Source organism: Lasiodiplodia theobromae (assembly GCF_012971845.1).
Source record: "Lasiodiplodia theobromae strain AM2As chromosome Unknown scaffold_85, whole genome shotgun sequence".
Lineage (NCBI taxonomy): Eukaryota > Fungi > Ascomycota > Dothideomycetes > Botryosphaeriales > Botryosphaeriaceae > Lasiodiplodia > Lasiodiplodia theobromae.
This window is the reverse complement of record NW_023336569.1, coordinates 21098-38898: the sequence shown is the minus strand read 5'-3', so window position 1 is coordinate 38898 and position 17801 is coordinate 21098. Positions and strand designations below refer to the sequence as shown.

The window sequence follows — 17801 nt, the reverse complement described above, 5'->3', positions numbered from 1 at the left end:
ACAACAACAACAACAACAACAACAACAACAACAACAACAACAACAACAACAACAAAACCAACCTTCCCTATCCCATCATCCTCCCCCAACGCCGCCCGAGCACCAAAACCCGCAGCTTTATCCACGCTTACGCCCCGGTACTTTCCACACACGTCTCTCCTCCCCTCGCACCTGTCGACTTCAACGCCTTCCTCGCCTCCTTGCAACGCGCCGCTCGCGCTTCCCCCATCTTTGACGCCGTACTGCTCACTGCCGGTCTCGTCGGGATATATCCTGGTTGGATCGCGCTGGCGGTCACAACGGCGGCACAAGTAGCTGTGAAGGTCGGGCAGGAGATGCAGGAACGGTGGCAGGTGAATAAAGCGTTAGAGGAGGCCAATAGAGAGATTTGGGGTCCAAGGGGATTGTGGGCGATGGTGGTGAGGTGGGTGCCGGAGGAGGGACTTGGGGAGGGAGAGGCGGTGGGGAGCACGATGGTGGATATGAGTGCGGTAGTGGTGGTGAAATATGGGGGTGCGTCGGGGTTGGGAGTGGCGGAGGGAGCAGATCAAGGGGAGAGTAGCATGGTGAGGGAGGTGAAGGAGAAGGTGAAGAGGTTAAGGGTGGCAAGTGGCAAGACGAATGGGGAGGAGAAGATGCCGGTTGAATGTGCGCAGTTGGTTTTCCCGGAAATAGATGAAGCGGCAAAGAAGGCCGCCGTGGAAGTGAAGAAAGAAGGAAAGGAGGTGAGTGTTACATCTGTTGTGGAGTCATTTGTGGGCAAGGCGAAGAGTTCGAGTAACTTTGTGAATGAGTATCTGGATCGCAGGGCGGCAATGGAGTTCGTAAGTACCCTTCTCATACTCGTGCAAAGATTGGCTTATTGCTGACTTGGCGCGATGGCACAAGCGTATAAACATCCGAACTCCACGCTTACTGCTCTTGCACCTCCTGCGGAACCTTTCAAGTCGCGCTTCTCTGACCCGAATGCTGCGGTCAACAAGCATCTCATTACCATGATCACTGGTGGGCGCATCAAAGCCGAGCCGTTGGGGGCGCGTAGACGGTGGGAGAAGGCGCAGAGGAAGCGGAGAGAGCAGATCGCACAGGGGAAATTGATAAAGCCGGCCAAGAGATTCTTGCAGGAGGACGTGTTGTACCTAATGATTGTGAATATGCCGACCGAAGAAGAGTTAGCAGAGGCAAGAAAGAAGATTGCAGAGGCTAAGAAGGAAAAGAAGTAGAAAGTATGAAGGAGCAAATAGGCAAGCGATTCCAATTATTCCGAGCCATGAGATTTCATTAGAGGTCTGCAGTTAAGATGTATAGGATCATGTCCCTGAAAGCACTCTCCATATTGTTCTGTGGCTTGCCGTAGCTCAGGGCAAGGCGCCAAGCCAGACGGTTTCTTCTATTAGTGTCCAATGAGAGCCGACTTATTCGGGCTTTTCGAAGATCAGAGTTCGCGGCGAAAAGGGAAAGCTGAACGGGACGACGCCGGCCAAAAAAGAACTCAGATCCACAGCCCTACGTCACCAGTGGTGCTGCGACCAGGGATCATCGCCTGACAGTTGACAGCGACAGGCCCAGAGCAGGTAACAGAGTGCAACGTGCATACAATAGACTTCGGTGTCTGCTCGTGGTCGGAATTCTTTCACGATGGCATGCGTCGGTGTCTGACGAGCTCGGGAACCATTTTCCCGAAACAGCGTCGGGGCTCTGGAATGCGGAGCGAGTTGCCGTTTGAGTCGGGCTGGCCAGTGGGCGTCGCGCGTGGCCGTGGAGAAGGAAACTCTGGGGAACGCGCACTAGCAGTCGTGGAGGTCTGAGGCTCGTGTCGCAAGCAGCGAATGGCGGTTCTTTCACATGTCAGCGCGGCGACGTCAGCTGGCGGACAGGGTGCATTGAGCAGCCCGATCACGAGGCGGCCCTGGCAGGCCTGGGCGGCGCGTTCACATGCGCGAGCGTAGGGGCGGACAGGGCGGCGGTGGTTGCGCGGAGGGCGGCGGCGCGGTTGGGGCCCGCTGGGGGTTAGCAATGCCGCGGCGGCGATTCGCTCCTCGCCTGGAATCTGGGGTCAAAGCCGACCGAGCTCCACTAGCGCACGGGCGAGTCGCCGAGGTAAGATGTGGGGAGGGCTGCGCGCCATCCCAAGCAGTCGCCAGACCGGCTTGCCCAGCGCTCATACTTAACCACTGCCGTCGCCCACATTCCCGCGCCTGCGACACCTCCTTCTCGCATCTTCCCTCTCTCCTGCACCTGCATCCTCCCTGTAGTCTCCGTGCAGTCATCATGGCCCCGAGAGTTATTGTCGTCGGCGCCGGCTGTGAGCTCCCTCCCGCTCTCCGCAACCTGCTTTCCGCCGCTGACAGTCTTCGCAGTGTCCGGTCTGAGTGCCGCCCACACCGTCTACCTCTCAGGAGGCAATGTTCTCCTCCTCGACAAGAACAGTAAGTCTCCCGGTGGCGTGAGCCTCAGCAGGCGGTGGATACTTACGGCCGAGCGCAGACTTCATGGGCGGCAACTCCACAAAGGCCACGTCGGGAATCAACGGTGCTCTCACCAGGACTCAGGTCGACCACGAGATCCGGGACAGCGTGAAGCAGTTCTACGACGACACCCTCAAGTCTGCCCGTGACAAGGCCCGTCCCGACCTGATCAGGGTCCTCACATACAAGTCGGCCGCTGCCGTTGAGTGGCTGCAGGATGTCTTCAACCTCGACCTGACCCTGGTCTCGCGGTTAGGGTGAGTAATCCCGTGGGAGCCGCACTGCTCGGGACTGCCGGCTAACAAGCACCGCAGAGGTCACTCCCAGCCCCGTACCCACCGTGGCCACGATGCCAAGTTCCCCGGTATGGCCATCACGTACGCTCTGATGCAGCGCTTCGAGGAGCTCGCCGAGAAGGAGCCCGAGCGCGTCCAGCTCATCAAGAAGGCGAAGGTGACGAGGGTCAACAAGGATGGCAACAGGGCAACCGGCGTGACATACGAGTTTGGCGGCGAGGAGGTCACTGTTGACGGCCCCGTCATTCTCGCCACCGGTGGTTACGCCGCCGACTTCTCGGGAGAGCAGTCTCTGCTGCAGAAGCACAGGCCCGACACCTACGGCCTGGCAACCACCAACGGCGCCCATGCCACTGGTGATGGCCACAAGATGCTGATGGCCATTGGCGCCAACGGCATCGACATGGACAAGGTCCAAGTCCACCCGACCGGTCTCATTGACCCCAAGGATCCCGGCTCCAAGTGGAAGTTCTTGGCTGCTGAGGCTCTCCGTGGCGAGGGCGGTCTTCTGCTCAACGGTAAGGGCCAGCGTTTCTCCGACGAGCTTGGCCACCGTGACTACGTGTCCGGTAAGATGTGGGAGGAGAAGGAGAAGGGCTTGTGGCCCATCCGCCTGGTCCTCAACTCCAAGGCTTCCAACGTCCTTGACTTCCACACTCGCCACTACTCTGGTCGTGGTTTGATGAAGAAGATGACCGGCAAGGAGCTGGCCAAGGAGATTGGCTGTGGCGATAAGGCCCTCCAGGACACCTTCCAGCAGTACAACCGCATTGCAGACGGTAAGGAGAAGGATCCCTTCGGCAAGAAGTTCTTCCACAACCTGCCTTTCGACATTAACGACACGTTCCACGTCGCCCTGATGGAGCCCGTCCTGCACTTCACCATGGGTGGTATCGAGATCAACGACCAGGCCCAGGTTCTGAACCAGGATGGCAAGCCTTTTGACGGCCTGTTCGTCTGCGGTGAGTTGGCCGGTGGTGTCCACGGTGCCAACCGTCTCGGCGGTTCATCTCTGCTTGGCTGTGTTGTCTACGGCCGCGTTGCCGGTGAGAGCGCCAGCAAGTGGCTTTTCCAGAACCTTGTCAGTGGCAGCGTGTCTTCTGCTGCTCAGCGTCTCGGCCAGATCTCGCTGCACATCGATCCCTCGCAGCCCGGCAAGGTCCAGGTCGAGTGGGGTAGCGGCGTATCATCTGGCGACGACCAAATTGCCCGGCAGAAGCAGCAGTCCGCAGCGCCTGTCCTTAGCGGCGGCGCCGACAGCGCAGATCCTGGCAAGGTGTCGAAGCCCAACGATATCAGCACCTTCAAGGTGCCCGAACAGGAGTACACTCTCGAGGAGGTGAAGAAGCACAACAAGAAGGACGACCTCTGGATCGCCGTCAAGGGCGTCGTCATGAACTTGTCCAACTGGGTTGACGAGCACCCCGGTGGTCCTCAAGCCCTGTACTCGCACATGGGCAAAGACGCATCCGAGGAATTCGAGATGCTGCACGACGACGAGGTCATCCCCAAGTACGCGCCTGAAGTCGTCATCGGCCGCGTCAAGGGCCAGAAGATCACCCTGGAGTACTAAGTTCAAAACCGCATGAAGAAGTGACAGATGGCGCGGGAATGGATTGGGTATCTGGCGTTATACATAACTTTTTGGGAACGCGCTTCTTAGCAGGGTCATGATGTTCGGATAGGGTCCCATGTATGGAAAGGGAATTGTATTATTTGATACAGAGATTTTCTCAATGAGAATATAAAGATTCTTCATGATCGCAAGAGATTTTCAGTCAGATTTGAGTATGCCCGATCACGAAAAAGAAAATGAAGGTAGGCAAGCAGTGTGCCGACATCGGGCTTGGTTGTGCGCTAAGCTCATTCGGGAGCATATCATGGTCATCAAGAACCTCACAGCATTTCTTGCAAACATTTCGTAGTACAGTAACGCATGAAAATTCTGGCAGCTGCCGGCTCAGATGGCATAGATCTTTGTGCTCTTCTTTTCCCGAGTGGTACCCGAGTGAGGAGGGGTGGGAAAAGGAGAGCCGAGGTACTTACCGATTGGGGTAGGTGTGGACTTCATCTCATCTCACCTCAGCAATATTATCGTACGAGTTTCGAATGTTGTCGACATGGATTCTATGAGTACGTGCGTGCGTGGATGCATATGGAAGTGTACCGGCGAAACTACTAATCGCACGTGATGCTTGATGGTTTGTGTAAATAGAAGGTTGGTGTTATGGCACTAAAGTGTTGCTTCTCGTTTGCAAAGCTGACCCTCTGCTCTGAACGATGAGTTATTGTCTGTAATAGCCACTAAGTGACTATCCATGGCGGGTGTTCGAATCAAAATTCACTTATGTCATCACTGACTTGGGTGCAAATTTAGTCAACAGAAGGTTCGACATACATATCATTCACAGAATATGATGCGGGCCAGCGAGGCCCAATGAAGATGTTTGGCAGCAGCGAACATCACGAATGCTGTCCATATCCACTAAACTAGAATGCAGACTATGACCATTAGCTAATGAATGTTTAAAAGTCTCCAGCGTACAATTAGCCTATCGAACAAGAATGTACCTCCACCAGTCGAAGTAGATCCGATCCGTTCTCAGGCTCACAGAAAGATCACAGTCAACAATCTGGGCTTGGGCCGGTGCAGATTTCCGCCTCCAGGATTGAACTGAAGAAGACGAGTTATCATTCGAGTGGTTTTTATTCCCAACGCCTCAGATAGATGCCTACGCTCATCACACGCCCGTAGTCCAATCTGCAGGTGACCTCTCGCATGCCACCTCCCTTCCCGCCACCTGGGCTCGGAACATACCTGCCAACCTCCCACCCACTATCGTCTATATAAGCATTCCCACTCCCCGCCTTTCCTCGGATTGCAAAGCAGTAAGCACATTTAGGAGTATATTCCGGTGAAGCTGGACTTTTGGGAACTGGCTTGCTCCTTCTCCTCCTTTCCGGCTTATTTGCCTGAGCCTAGCTTCTACTTCGCGGATAAAGAATCTTACAGCACATATAGTATTAAAATGAGGTTCGCCATCATTTGCGCTTGATGACAAATTCCAGCAACATCCGAAAAATGTGTCCCCATTACTAAGGATATGTTGACTGACCATGCCGATAGGTAGACTTTGTGATAGAGAAGAGAAGCATCTCGTAAAAATCTCTTATGTGAGGTCGGCAAAGAGGGCAAAGAAGTCGGAGGCGTTCTAGAGCGTAACGGCATTCTTTCCGGATAACCTGTGCAAAGATGAGCAAAGGACGGATCGCAACTTTTATAGCGCCGTATTTGGACTACGCATAATGCACATGACAAGTGACAATTCTGCTCAGTGCACATGTCAAACCCAAATCATCATTCATTACATTTCCATACATCCTTCACTGTATTGTACAGCCAATCGCTCCACTGAATCAAACCTTCAAGTTAAGGTCACTCTCCCTATTCCCCCACGCATTTTCCTTCGCCTTGGCCGCGTTCTCGCTCTGCTCGCTCAACGACGGCAGACCGACGCGGGGGTTAATCCAATCGAAAACGGCTGTGTTCCACAGAAGGCTGTTCTCCGGCTTGAGCACCCAATGGTTCTCATCTGGGAAAGTCAAGAACGCACTCTCGACGCCGCGTCCTTGCAAGACGTTGAACGCGGCCAGGCCCTCGGCAATGGTGAGGCGGTAGTCAAGCTCGTTGTGGATGATCAGGTGCGGCGTCGCCCACTTGTCCGTGTGTGCCGACGGGTCCCACTCCAGCCACGACTCGCGGTTCTCCCAGAACTTGCCCTCCAGGTCGTGCTCCGGGAACCACTGCTCCTCCGAAGCCAGCTGCGCAGCCATGCTGAACACACCATCGTGCGTGACGAGCGCCTTGAACTTGCGGCCCAAGTCGTGACCCTGGATCCAGTTGGTCATGTAGCCGCCGTACGAGGCGCCAAGCTCGACCGCACGGTCAGTGTCAACGTACTTGAGATTGTTCTCAATATAAGTAAAGCCGTTGACAATGTCTTCATAGGGGAGACCGCCCCATTCGCCCTGGATGGCATCGGTAAGAGCCTTGCCATAGCCGGTCGATCCAGTAGGGTTCGGTGCAACCACGACGTAGCCCTGCTCGGCGAACAGAGCGGGATTCCACCTTGTGCTCCAGCTATCTTCCCATGCGCCCTGCGGACCACCGTGAATAAGGTATGCAAGCGGCCAGGTCGAGTTGGCGGTGAAGTTAGAAGGAACAATGACCCAGGCGTGGATCTTGGTGCCGTTGGCAGCACCAGGGTACCAAATCTCTGAGACCTGGTCACGAGACAGACCGAAAAGCGCACCATTCTTGGTGTTAGAAGAGATCTGAACAGGCTTCTCACCGGGGGTCAGGAGGAAGTAGACGGAGTTGTCGATGAGGTTGGTGCCGGAAATGAAAACATCGCCAGTCTCCAAAGCGTGCGCATCAGAGACCGCACCATCATTGAAGATGAGAGTAGGCTCCTTGCTGCTGGTGGCGTTACCGCTGGGAGCGGGCAGAGAGTACAAGCTAACGCGGCCGATGTTCTCAGCGGTGAGGTAGAGAGTCTTGCCATCAGCAGACCAGGCCACAGCCGACGGGCTGCGGTCCCAGGAGCCAGTGTTATCGGCAGTGGGAAGAGCATTCACGGCGACAGCCTTGGAGACATCGGAAACGACAAACAGCTGCAGCTTGTCGGACTCGTACTGAATCTCTCTCATACGGAGGAAAGCCAGGGACTTGCCGTCGGGGGAGAACACAGGAGAAGTGCTCTGGCCTTCAAAGCCGGTAGTTTCGACCTGGATGGGAGCAGGCGCAGTCGACTCAGTGAAGGTCGACAGGGGAACGTAGTAAACATTGATCTTGGTCCAGATAGAAGGGTTAAGCTCAGGGTCCTTGGCAACAAAGGCCAGTCCACTGCTGCTGACGTCGAAGTTGTCGGTGCCACCGAAAGGAGGTACAGGGCTCTCGAGCTTGGTACCCTTCAGAGCGTTGACAAGGGAAGACAAGCTGTACTCCTCGCCGTCCTTGGCCAAAGTACCGTACCAAACGGCATTGCGGTTGGGGGTAAGGTACGTGTCCCAGTGACGAACGAAGGTGGCCTCGTAGTACCTGCCAGTGGAAGGGACGGAGGCAGCCTTCTCGGAGTTGTAGATAGTGCCATCCGGCTTAGCGAGGGCAGTAATGGCAAATGCAAACTTGCCATCACCGAGGGAAGCGACTTTCACGCCGCTTGCAGAGCCATCAATGTTGCCAGCAGTGTAGTTGCTATATCAAGATCAGCATCATGCAGATTGAATATTATTATTCTCAACAATGATGTCAACAGTCCCAATTGAACAAGAAAACACTAAAACTTCCACTAACCTGTTCGCAAAGTCATCATACGGGCCAACCAACACATCGGTAGTGCCATTGGCGCCGGGAAGCAAGAGCAGGATGTTGTCGCCGTCCAGCCAAGTGGGCTCAGAGGCGTCGCCGTTGTCGGTGACAACGGTGCTCTCGCCCGAAGCGACGTCGAGCACGCGCACCTCGGCGGTCGAGGAGTGATCGGCGAATGAATAGGTCGACACGGTGTACAGCACCTTGGAGGCGTCGGCATTGGGCACGCCGGCCGAGCGGCGCGGGGCACTCAGCAGCACCTCAGGAGTGAACTTGGCGGCCTTGATCGTCATGGCCAACAGCGCAACCAGCAGGGCGAGATAGGTCGGGAGGAGGCCTGCGCGCGCCATGGTTCAGGTTCAGCGTCTCTCGCGATGCAAGCGGTGACGTGGGCAAGCTGTTGACCGCTTGCTGCAGGAGAAGTGCAGCTAAGGGACTAAGAAGGGGAGGGCGAAGGCGGGTGCAAGAGGAAACATTGGACAAAGCAAGGCACCGGCGATATATAGTCGGCCTCACGATCTGCTTACCTCAATGGCTTGGGAGATGGTTAATCCCGCGGACCAGGGACGTGGGTCCTCAAGTGGAAACAAACAGATAGCAATGCCTGTGCGCCGGGGCTTACCTGGTTGTGGCAGCTGCTGTGTCGTTGGGCAATGTAACGGTGCTTGAGGGCTGCGGAGAAATCCTGCCGGGGCCGGGGAGCTGTCGAAAAAAGCCCTGCGGGAGAGTGCCAAGCCAGATCGTGCTTTTCGATAAGCCGTGCGTTGCGAAGGCCAAGCTCTGGCGATGAGGAGAGGGTGATATGAGCGGCGCGGTGATATACAGGTCCCGACGCTGGAAGGGGAAGGTGCATTGCCCGACACGAGTGCTCCCCGCTCGCGAGCATGGCGTGCCTGCTGTAGTCGTTGCCGGCCGCGCCGAACCTGCAGCTTCCTGCGAATCCTTCGCGGGGGCCTAGATTGCCAAAACGGCTGGCGGCCTCTCGAGTCGTTGCACGACTGTTGGCATCCTTCGAGAGACAATCCTATGACGACGTCGAGGCGAGCTCCGGCGCTGGGAGCGCAGGCGATGCTGGCCATGAGTATCATCAGCGGGCTTGGCGACGGGGCAAAGGCGTGCTAGTGCAGGCGGCCGTCGGCCAAGCTCCTTCTTGACCCGCCGCTCCGCCTTCGCTAAGCGGTCAAGCTCTCCTGCCGTGGCCTTCGTGGGTGCAATATTCGTCATTGTTGGCGTGGTCGCGGTCATCGCAGGGCCTCGCTGCAGCGGATGCAGCTGCACGACATTCTCGAAGCAGAAGCAGCACGGCTAGGCCCGGCGTCCCCCGGACTCTTGTCAGGTACCGCCGTGTTCAGCCGACAACACGGGTCTTGATTGACGCTCAATCCCGACCCATGTCCGGGAAAACCTCATTGAGATTGAAGGTCGCCCGCAGCGTGACTCGGCCTCCGCGGGCCTGTTCCTGACAGGGGACACAGGTTGGACATGACGGCTATCCGCATCCACTGTTTGCAGACATTGTCTCACTGCCGTGCGACTCGACCATGAAACTGGATTAGATTTTATCAAGATGCAGTCCCAGAGGACCAGTCTTCAGCAAAGAAAGCTTGTTCCAGACCAACTCTGCATCGAAAACGAATGCAATAAGAATAGAAATGCACCAATTACCAACGCATCGTGCCTGACGCCTGCCCGGGTATCAAAACAGCGCACCGCAACCACCCTCAGATTCAGTCGTCGACGCCATCGTCGCCCGGCAGCTCCGCAATCACGTCCTCCACGATCTGGATCAGCTCGTCCACGTCCGGTCGCTCCGACGGCTCGACTCTCAGGCATTTCCTCACAACCTCCTTGACTGGGTCGCTGATGCTGCCTTCCTCCCGCGCTACCGCCGACCCAACCGGCTGCTTCTGCCTGCCGTGATCCTGCGCAGAGCTCTCGTCCGGGAAACGCCAGTCGCCACCAAGCACGCAGAGGCTCAGGCTGCCACCAGTCTCCTCGGAGCGCGCTTCGAAAGGTGACTTGCCAACGAGACATGCGTAGAGAGTGCAGCCAAGCGACCAAATGTCAACCTTGGTGTCGATCGCTGTATCCGTCTTCACATCGAACAGCTCCGGGGCCCGGTATGGCATGGTGCTGTGCTCAGCCGCCGTATCTTGCACTTGAAGGGCTAACGAGCGCGAAGTAATTTGGATGGGCGATGGTGCAAGCGAGCCCAGGTCCATGAGAATTGGCGTCTTGCCGTCGTCGGCAATCATAATGTTGCCTTGTCTACAGTCAGTGAAGTTCCTCCAATGAGATTGCCTAGTGCGCTCACCTGGCTTGATATCCCTGTGCGCGTACGCGCGTTGCTGTCCCGGCGCAACGCCATCCTGGGCTGCCGTGACTTCGTCATCCATCAGAGGCTCCGCCGCCTCGTCCCCAGCCTCATCCGCAGCGTCCGCATCAGCCCGAGCAGCCTGCTGTCTCACCCTCTTCGCCTTTGCTTGGCTCGCCGCCCCACCAGGCGCTCCCTTGACTTTGTACTGATGCATGGCCTTCAGCGCCTTGCACACGCCGAGGAACAGGATCATCAACCTGCGCTCCGGGAAATTGGTATGATTGACGAGGTTTGCATTGATCATGTCCTGCAGGTTGCCTCTCCGATAGTACGGAAGCAGGATGTACACCGTCTTCGCGCCTGGGTCCGATTTGTCCGACGCGATGCTGTGGTCTATGCAGTGAATGATGTTGGGATGCGGCGAGAATAGGCTGTACGCCTCGACTTCTTTGAGCGCCTGCGACACCGACTCCTGGCCGAAGGGACACCGTATCTTCTTGAGCGCGTACAGGTTCGCGCCCGACCCGTCCTGAACGAGGTAGACATAAGAGAAGCCGCCCTGCACGAATAATTACTTGGTCAGCGGTGTCCGCATCCTCACCGAGGAGGCGCTGGACGGTTTGAACGCACCTCGCCGAGAAGGCGCAAGATCTTGAAGCTGCGGCCGTTGATTTTAAGTTGCGGCGTGCCGGGAAAGCATGACATGCAATTGGTCAAAGAATAGAGCAGGTCGAGGAAGTATGAGCCTAATGACGACATGCTGAAGCGCGAGGCGACGCCGTCCGGATAGGAAGCGTCTCGGAAGGACGAGTGGTGGTCGGGGAAGTCGGGGTGGTAACCGCTACGGGCGATACGCGATAGCTCCAGCTTGACTGATTGCGAGGGTGGTGGGTATCCTGGCTAGTGGTTCAAGTGCCTGTGGTAGGCAGAGTGCGGGAAGGTGTGGATTGTGTAAACGTGGAAAGAAGTTAGAGCTGTTGTTGCTGCTGCGCCTGTGGCTTACGACAGGGCGAGCTTGGGCCGGATGTCCGGCTGCCTCACTGCCTGAGGCACCCAATCTGGCACGTGCTGGACCAACATACTTTCACGCCTTCCTAGATGGGCAACTAAAGCATGACTGCACACTGTATATGTAAACGGGGCATCTAGACGATAGCTTTAAACACTTCGACGTTATTGTAATACCAAGCGAACCCACCTTGGATTTGTTATGTTGTCGTCAACGTTATGCGGAGAACCATGCGACCCCCATCTTTAATCTCTTGGATATCAACCGCAGTGCCTTATTCGGCTGAAGGCGCTCCTACGGCCAATGATTCACGCCATCTAACTGGTTGCTAAGCATGTTCAATGACCCTTCCCTAGTTCCGATATCGGACCTTCCGTATGTGGCACTACTCCTCCAACACCGACATAAATACCCCGCCACTTTGCCAGGGTCTTTCGTAGGACAGCGCACTTCTCAAACCTGGGCTCCCACTAATAATGACTGTACACCAAGCTCAGAGAAAAGACCATTGGTCCTCAAAGGTTGGTATTCCCAAACAGATTATAGCATGGTAGCTCGACGGCTTGGACTATGTTCCCTCCAGATGCGAGCAGTTCAGCATTCCCCAATAATGCGGGCCACGACTAACGATTTCCATTCGCTCAGGAATATAAAACTTCCGCCTCCTTCGTACCCCAGCTCACCACCACCGTCCTCTCCTACCTCTCCCCCGAGCCGACCGACCACATCCTCGACATCGGCTGCGGCGATGGCCCGCTCACCGAGCACATCGCCTCCCTCGTCCCGCAAGGATCAGTGCTCGGACTCGACGCCTCCCCTTCCATGATCAAGACGGCGCAAGAGGAACACTCCTCCCTCCCCAACATCTCCTTCCAAGTCGCCGACTGCGTAAGCTCTCTTGCCCCCCCCCCTTCCAAACATCTGCGAGTATCCCCCTTGACGAAAATTTACTGAACAAGAAAAAAAGGCCGACCTCCCCACCTCGGCCCCCGACCTCCTCGCATCCGCCCGCACGGCGCCGCGCTTCACTAAAATCTTCTCCAACGCCGCCTTCCACTGGATCCTCCGCAGTCCGCACAGCCGGACCAACCCCACCGTCTTCAGCCACCTCTGCACGCTCCTCCGGCCCGGCGGCCGGCTCGTGCTCGAGGCGGGCGGGGCGGGCAACGTGGCCGAGGTGTACACGGCGCTGACGGCGGCGCTCGTCACGCACGGCGGCGTCGCGTCCGTAGCCGCGGCGCGCGAGGCCAGCCCGTGGTACTTCGCCGACGAAGGGTGGATGCGGGACGCGCTCGCCGAGGCTGGGTTCGAGGTCGAGCGGGTGGAGAAGGAGTATCGGCCGACGCGGTTGACGACGGACGAAGGCGGCGGCGTGGAAGGGTGGGTGCGATTGTTTGGGAAGCAGTTCTTGGAGGCTGTGCAGGGGGCGGATGAGCAGGAGAGGGAGAAGAGGAGGGAGGACGTGGTGAAGTGGGTGGTTGAGGCGATGAGGAGTAGTTGCGAGAGAGAGGATGGGAGTTGGTGGTTGGGGTATGTAAGGCTGAGGGCAGTGGCTAGGAAGCCGAGTGCTGCTTGAATTATTCTTGTGTTTTGCTAGTCGTACTCGTTCCAAATGGGAGATTAGCCTGTTTGTTACCCCGGCAAACGGCAATGATATGGATTCTTTCAAGCGTCCGCTGCTGCTGCTGCGGCCGCCTTCTTTCGCCTCATTAGCTCACTCAGCGGCACTTCGTCGTCGTCGTAAAACTCGGCGTCTTCATCCACACCAAAGTCCCTCAGCCTCTCTCCTTCCGAATTTCTCCACGCCTCCTCTCCAGACTCCTCGTCACTGCCACCCTCGCCCTCGCTCGGCGTCTCGTCGGGATCGAAGCTGCCATCTTGATCGGCGGCACTGTTTGCCGTGCGCTTGTGGAAGGGGCGCCTGCGCTGCAGCCCCGTGTTTTGCCAGCGCTTGAGGTCTTCTTCTTGGCGCTTCTTGAAGTCTGCCATGGCTTGCTGGTCATCGAAGTCCGGAACCTTGTGGGTGAATGCATCTTCGGCGTTGAATTGGCGCCTGGGGCGCGGCATGCGGTCTGGGTCGGGAGGAGGCCAGGTAACAGACAGATCTAGAAACTAGCATGAGTTACGGCCCTACGTTGGCAACCAAAATGTGAGTATTTACCTTCGAAGCCGTTGACCTCGAAGCTGAGGCCCGTTTCGTTCGGCGGAGTTGAGGCAAATGGCCAGAACCAGGCCAGAAACTGTGTTTCAACGTCAGCTGCGGGGAGGATAAAGGAGTTTGAGAAAACCCACGTTGCTAGTCCCCATGGCCTGGGCCATGTTAGCGAAGATGCCGATATCGTACGGAAACTCCTGCTTCTTTATCCTGATCCTCTTCCCGTCGGGCCCGTCCAGCATGCCGCCCAGATACCTTGCGCGGTTCAGCAGCGTCTCGTGCCTCTCAATCTCCCAGCTCTCGATTGTGGTGATGTTCTGGGCGAACATTTGGCCGAAGCGCAGGGTCATGATGCCGACGCCAAATAGACTGAGCGAGTTGACGATGATCAAAATGAAGAGATGGGAGAGCTGGGGAGCGGTTGGGCCGAGGTACTGTCCGTCGGATGAGTAGGAAGCAGGGCAGCTAGGGCAGAAGGCGTAACGCACGCTTGGGAGATGCCTCTTCTGCCAGATTTCGGCGCCGCGGATGTAGAGCAGGTACTCGTTGTAGCACAGAGCGAGGGATGCGTAGACAATGGTGCGCAAGAAATGCGGATAGGTGGTGTGAGAGACGCAATTTGCCAGCCACGGGCAGTGGTGGTCCATCTTGGGAATGCATCTGCATTTGTTATTAACCTATCTACTTTTGAGCGGTGGCAGGCAGGCAGTACCTTCCGCAGATCTTGCAGTGGTGGGTACGCGGCGGCTTGGGAGCATCGCATTTGCTACACCAGCGCGGGCGTACAGTAGGCGCGTCCTCATCCTTCGCTTTCGCCGGTGTGTCCTCTCCATGCACTCTTATGGGCGGTGGCACCCAGTCCTTCGGTACGCGACCCGCATCAGTCAAGCAGGCACGGATGAAGCTGATGAGCAGGCCGGCGAGAAGAAGATTGAACTTTATGGCCTGGTGTTTCTCTAAAGGGTGCGGGTCGAGGTGGGGATACAGTAGCTGTGACGAGTAGCCACATAGGGCGATGAGGAAGAGGACGGCAGGAACAGCGAGCGACGAGGCCGTGATGATGGCCATTGCGGGCCGGTGGACGAGTGTGAAAATGTCTGGCGGAAAGTCTACGCGTAGATTAGCGGCGATCCATGGACATCTGCAACGGCCGTTGTGGCAGGCGTGTTGCGCGCAGGTGGACGGAGAGCTGAAGCTGTGGGGAGACGTGTGCCATGACGCGCAGCCTCCGCCAGGCGCTCGCTTGCCAATCCGACATCAATCAACACCTCCTCCGCCTCCACCGTTCCCTCGCAACACTCCTCTCCTTTTCTATGCGGAACAAAATAACATGAGCCGCCACAATGAATCCAATCCTTGGTGAGCACCTCCCTCACTCGCGTGTTCAAGAAGCTGACTCCAGCTGCAGAATCATTCCTCTCGCTTCTCATCCCGGCCGTCATTCTGCTCCACCTGGCGTGGGCCCCTTACACCAAAGTCGAAGAATCATTCAACATCCAGGCCGTCCATGACATCCTCGTCCATGGCATCCCCACTGAAAATGCCTCCGAATTTCTTGCTCAGCACTATGACCACGTTTCCTTTCCTGGTTCCGTTCCCCGCACCTTCTCTGGCGCATTGGTGCTTGCCGGCTTGTCCAGACCATTTGTGCCGTGGCTGAGCTCGCCGCCCCAGGTGCAATTGCTTGGTAAATGCCCAGGACCCCATCCTGCTTCCCATGCTGAACCCGACTAGTCCGTGCAATCCTGGGCTTGCTCAATGCCTTTGCCCTACTTTCCTTCCGCAGGGTCGTGTGGAAAGTTTTCGGCAAAGCTGCCAGCAACTGGTTTGTCTTGTTCCAGGCAACCCAGTTCCATCTGATGTTCTACGCATCTCGCACTCTGCCCAACATGTTCGCTTTCGCAATGAGTGGGTTCCTGCCTCTTTTGTACCGCCTCCTTCTAACCGTGCCCAGGCACTTTCGCATTGAGCTTCTATCTGAAGTCCCTCACCAACCCTAACTGGCTCTTCTCTGCCAAACAGCTGCGCCTTTGCTTCTACCTTCTTACTATTGCGGGCATAGTCTTCCGCTCCGAGCTGGCCATCCTGCTCGGCTGCCTCGTCCTCCACCAGCTTCTGCAGCGCGTCCCATCCACAGGCCTCCTCCCCTTCCTGCGCTTCGTCATCCCCTCGGGCATCGCCGGTGCCGTCATCGGCCTGCTCATCACCGTCCCCATCGACACCTTCTTCTGGCGCACCTACCCCAACCCGCTCTGGCCCGAATGGTCCGCCTTCGCATTCAACACGCTTCACGGCCACGCCTCCGACTGGGGCACCTCGCCCTTCCACTACTACTTCCTTTCCGCCCTGCCCAAACTCCTCATGAACCCCCTTACCTACACCATCCTCATCCCCCTCTCCGTCCTCAACGCCGCAACCCGTGGTCCCTGCACCGCGCTTCTCGCCCCCTGCCTCTCCTTCGTCGCCATCTACAGCCTGCTCCCGCACAAGGAGTGGCGCTTCATCATCTACGTCGTCCCCGCCCTGACGGCCTGCGCCGCCGCAAGCGCGGGCTGGATCTCCACGCGCTACACCAAGGCCGCCGCGTACCGCGTCGCGACGTGGGCGCTGCTGGCCTCGGTCGCGCTGTCGGCCGCCGCCAGCGCCGCGCTGCTCGCCATCTCCGCCCAGAACTACCCCGGCGGCGCCGCGCTCGTGACCCTGCACAACCGCGTCGCCGTCGACGAGTTTTTCGGCGGCGCGCCGCTCGCCCCGCGCTTCAGCGTGCACCTCGACAACCTCGCCTGCCAGACCGGCGTCACCCACTTCCTCGAGAAGGGCGGGCCGCGCCTGCTGCAGCACGCATCCTCGTCCGACGACGACAGCGGGAAGAAGCATCAGCGCGACGGCGAGTGGGCCCTGCGCGCCGACGGCGGCATCGATTGGATCCCGTACTCGGACGAGGAAAAGGCCCAGAAGGCCAAGGAGGCGTCGTTGTCGTCGTCCGAGCGCTGGGTCTACGACAAGACCGACGATCCAGACGCCCTGCTCGACCCGGCCTTCTGGAACCGCTTCGAGTTCGCCCTGATGGAGCGTCCCGAGAAGGCCATTGGCAAGTGGGAGGTCGTGGACGTCATCTACGGCTTTGGCGGTATCAAGGTCGTGCGGCCGGGAGAGGTGCTGGGGACTGTGTTGGGCGGTGTGGAGGAAGGACTGGGGCCGAGGAGTGAGAGTTTGAGGCGCTTGGTTTTGGGTGTGGATGAACGGAAGACCGGATGGGTGTGGGGTGCGTTGGAGGATTGGGTGAGGGAGAAGGTGATGAGGGGTTGGTGGGTGGGTGTCAGGATGGAGCCGAAGATTAGGATTCTGAAGAGGCTGCCGGTGGTGTAGTGGGCCCGTTTTTGGTCCATGGCTGGCCTAGGTTTCTGGACTTGGTGAATTAACACCGAAACAGTAAGTCCCAAGTGATTTTCTCCTTCGATGGGCGATTGAAGCGAATAATTGGATTTAAATGTAAGTCTTGGAGCTACAAATGTATTCAGACGTATAATTCAACTACACACGTAAGCAGTATGGAATATCTCTGGTGATTGGATTTCACAACGGACGTCCACCCTGTCGGGTAGTTTTGATCTCTGGCTCGTGATGGGAATAGTCCATCCAGCTTGAGCCACGACATCTGTGTATAAGCAGTACCACACAGGAACGTCAAAGTCGAAGTACTGTCTCACTTCGTCACTGATGTACGTATCGCTGATCCGCATCAAGCACTGATGAAGCTATTCGGCAGCACGTGCCCCGGACGTAGATAATCGCATCTCAATAACGCTGAAATAACCCCTAAACCATTCTTCAAGGCGAAGGTGAAGTAGCCATTGAAGGCATCAGCCCCCAAAAAAAAAACAGTTTCCTTCCCTCTTGTTTCTTTTTCTAGTGGTGATTCGAAGGAGTGAGGCCCATTCTCCAGCCACGGAGTTTGAACGTTGCCACATGGGCCAGTTCCCGATGTCATTGGGGTTTTCATGAGAGCCTGCACCGTGGTTGCATTCCTGCTGGGGTATTTATCAGCCTCATGTGGGTTTATGGCTCTACAGTTGTACGGAAGTGCAGTAGGTGGGTGTTGAAGATAGAAAGCGGACAGGTTTTATAGCTTCCGGCTTTCAAGATGAAACCGTCCAACTTTTTTTTTTCCGAGGTTATGATACA

General features: G+C 57.0%; 7 protein-coding genes across 7 annotated transcripts; 4 read left to right on the top strand and 3 right to left on the bottom strand.

Moving 5' to 3' along the window:
- On the top strand, nt 1-1223 carry LTHEOB_12933 (uncharacterized protein; the record flags this gene model as incomplete). Its single annotated transcript, XM_035509855.1, has 2 exons — nt 1-824; nt 948-1223. Coding segments are annotated over 2 exons (1100 nt in total), but the record flags the coding sequence as incomplete, so codon positions are not given.
- Nucleotides 1224-2271: 1048 nt separating this feature from the next.
- LTHEOB_12932 (Cytochrome b5) lies at nt 2272-4337 on the top strand (the record flags this gene model as incomplete). The annotated part of the gene is made up of 4 exons (XM_035509854.1): nt 2272-2305; nt 2361-2429; nt 2488-2725; nt 2783-4337. The coding sequence occupies 4 exons, from the start codon at nt 2272-2274 to the stop codon at nt 4335-4337; spliced, it is 1896 nt and encodes a 631-aa protein (XP_035363338.1).
- Nucleotides 4338-6181: 1844 nt separating this feature from the next.
- On the bottom strand, nt 6182-8485 carry LTHEOB_12931 (Oligopeptidase family protein; the record flags this gene model as incomplete). The annotated part of the gene is made up of 2 exons (XM_035509853.1): nt 6182-8021; nt 8121-8485. The coding sequence occupies 2 exons, from the start codon at nt 8483-8485 to the stop codon at nt 6182-6184; spliced, it is 2205 nt and encodes a 734-aa protein (XP_035363337.1).
- A 1377-nt stretch (nt 8486-9862) lies between these two features.
- Nucleotides 9863-11532, bottom strand: LTHEOB_12930 (Serine threonine protein kinase; the record flags this gene model as incomplete). The annotated part of the gene is made up of 4 exons (XM_035509852.1): nt 9863-10398; nt 10450-11011; nt 11083-11293; nt 11456-11532. 4 exons carry the CDS (start codon nt 11530-11532, stop codon nt 9863-9865), a joined length of 1386 nt encoding a protein of 461 aa, XP_035363336.1.
- Nucleotides 11533-12008: 476 nt separating this feature from the next.
- Nucleotides 12009-13037, top strand: LTHEOB_12929 (Methyltransferase type 11; the record flags this gene model as incomplete). The annotated part of the gene is made up of 3 exons (XM_035509850.1): nt 12009-12011; nt 12107-12349; nt 12429-13037. 3 exons carry the CDS (start codon nt 12009-12011, stop codon nt 13035-13037), a joined length of 855 nt encoding a protein of 284 aa, XP_035363335.1.
- Nucleotides 13038-13126: 89 nt separating this feature from the next.
- On the bottom strand, nt 13127-14684 carry LTHEOB_12928 (DHHC zinc finger membrane protein; the record flags this gene model as incomplete). The annotated part of the gene is made up of 4 exons (XM_035509849.1): nt 13127-13566; nt 13623-13701; nt 13754-14276; nt 14329-14684. The coding sequence occupies 4 exons, from the start codon at nt 14682-14684 to the stop codon at nt 13127-13129; spliced, it is 1398 nt and encodes a 465-aa protein (XP_035363334.1).
- A 275-nt stretch (nt 14685-14959) lies between these two features.
- On the top strand, nt 14960-16985 carry LTHEOB_12927 (Alpha-mannosyltransferase; the record flags this gene model as incomplete). Its single annotated transcript, XM_035509848.1, has 4 exons — nt 14960-14975; nt 15025-15303; nt 15351-15524; nt 15571-16985. 4 exons carry the CDS (start codon nt 14960-14962, stop codon nt 16983-16985), a joined length of 1884 nt encoding a protein of 627 aa, XP_035363333.1.
- Nucleotides 16986-17801: the final 816 nt, after the last annotated feature.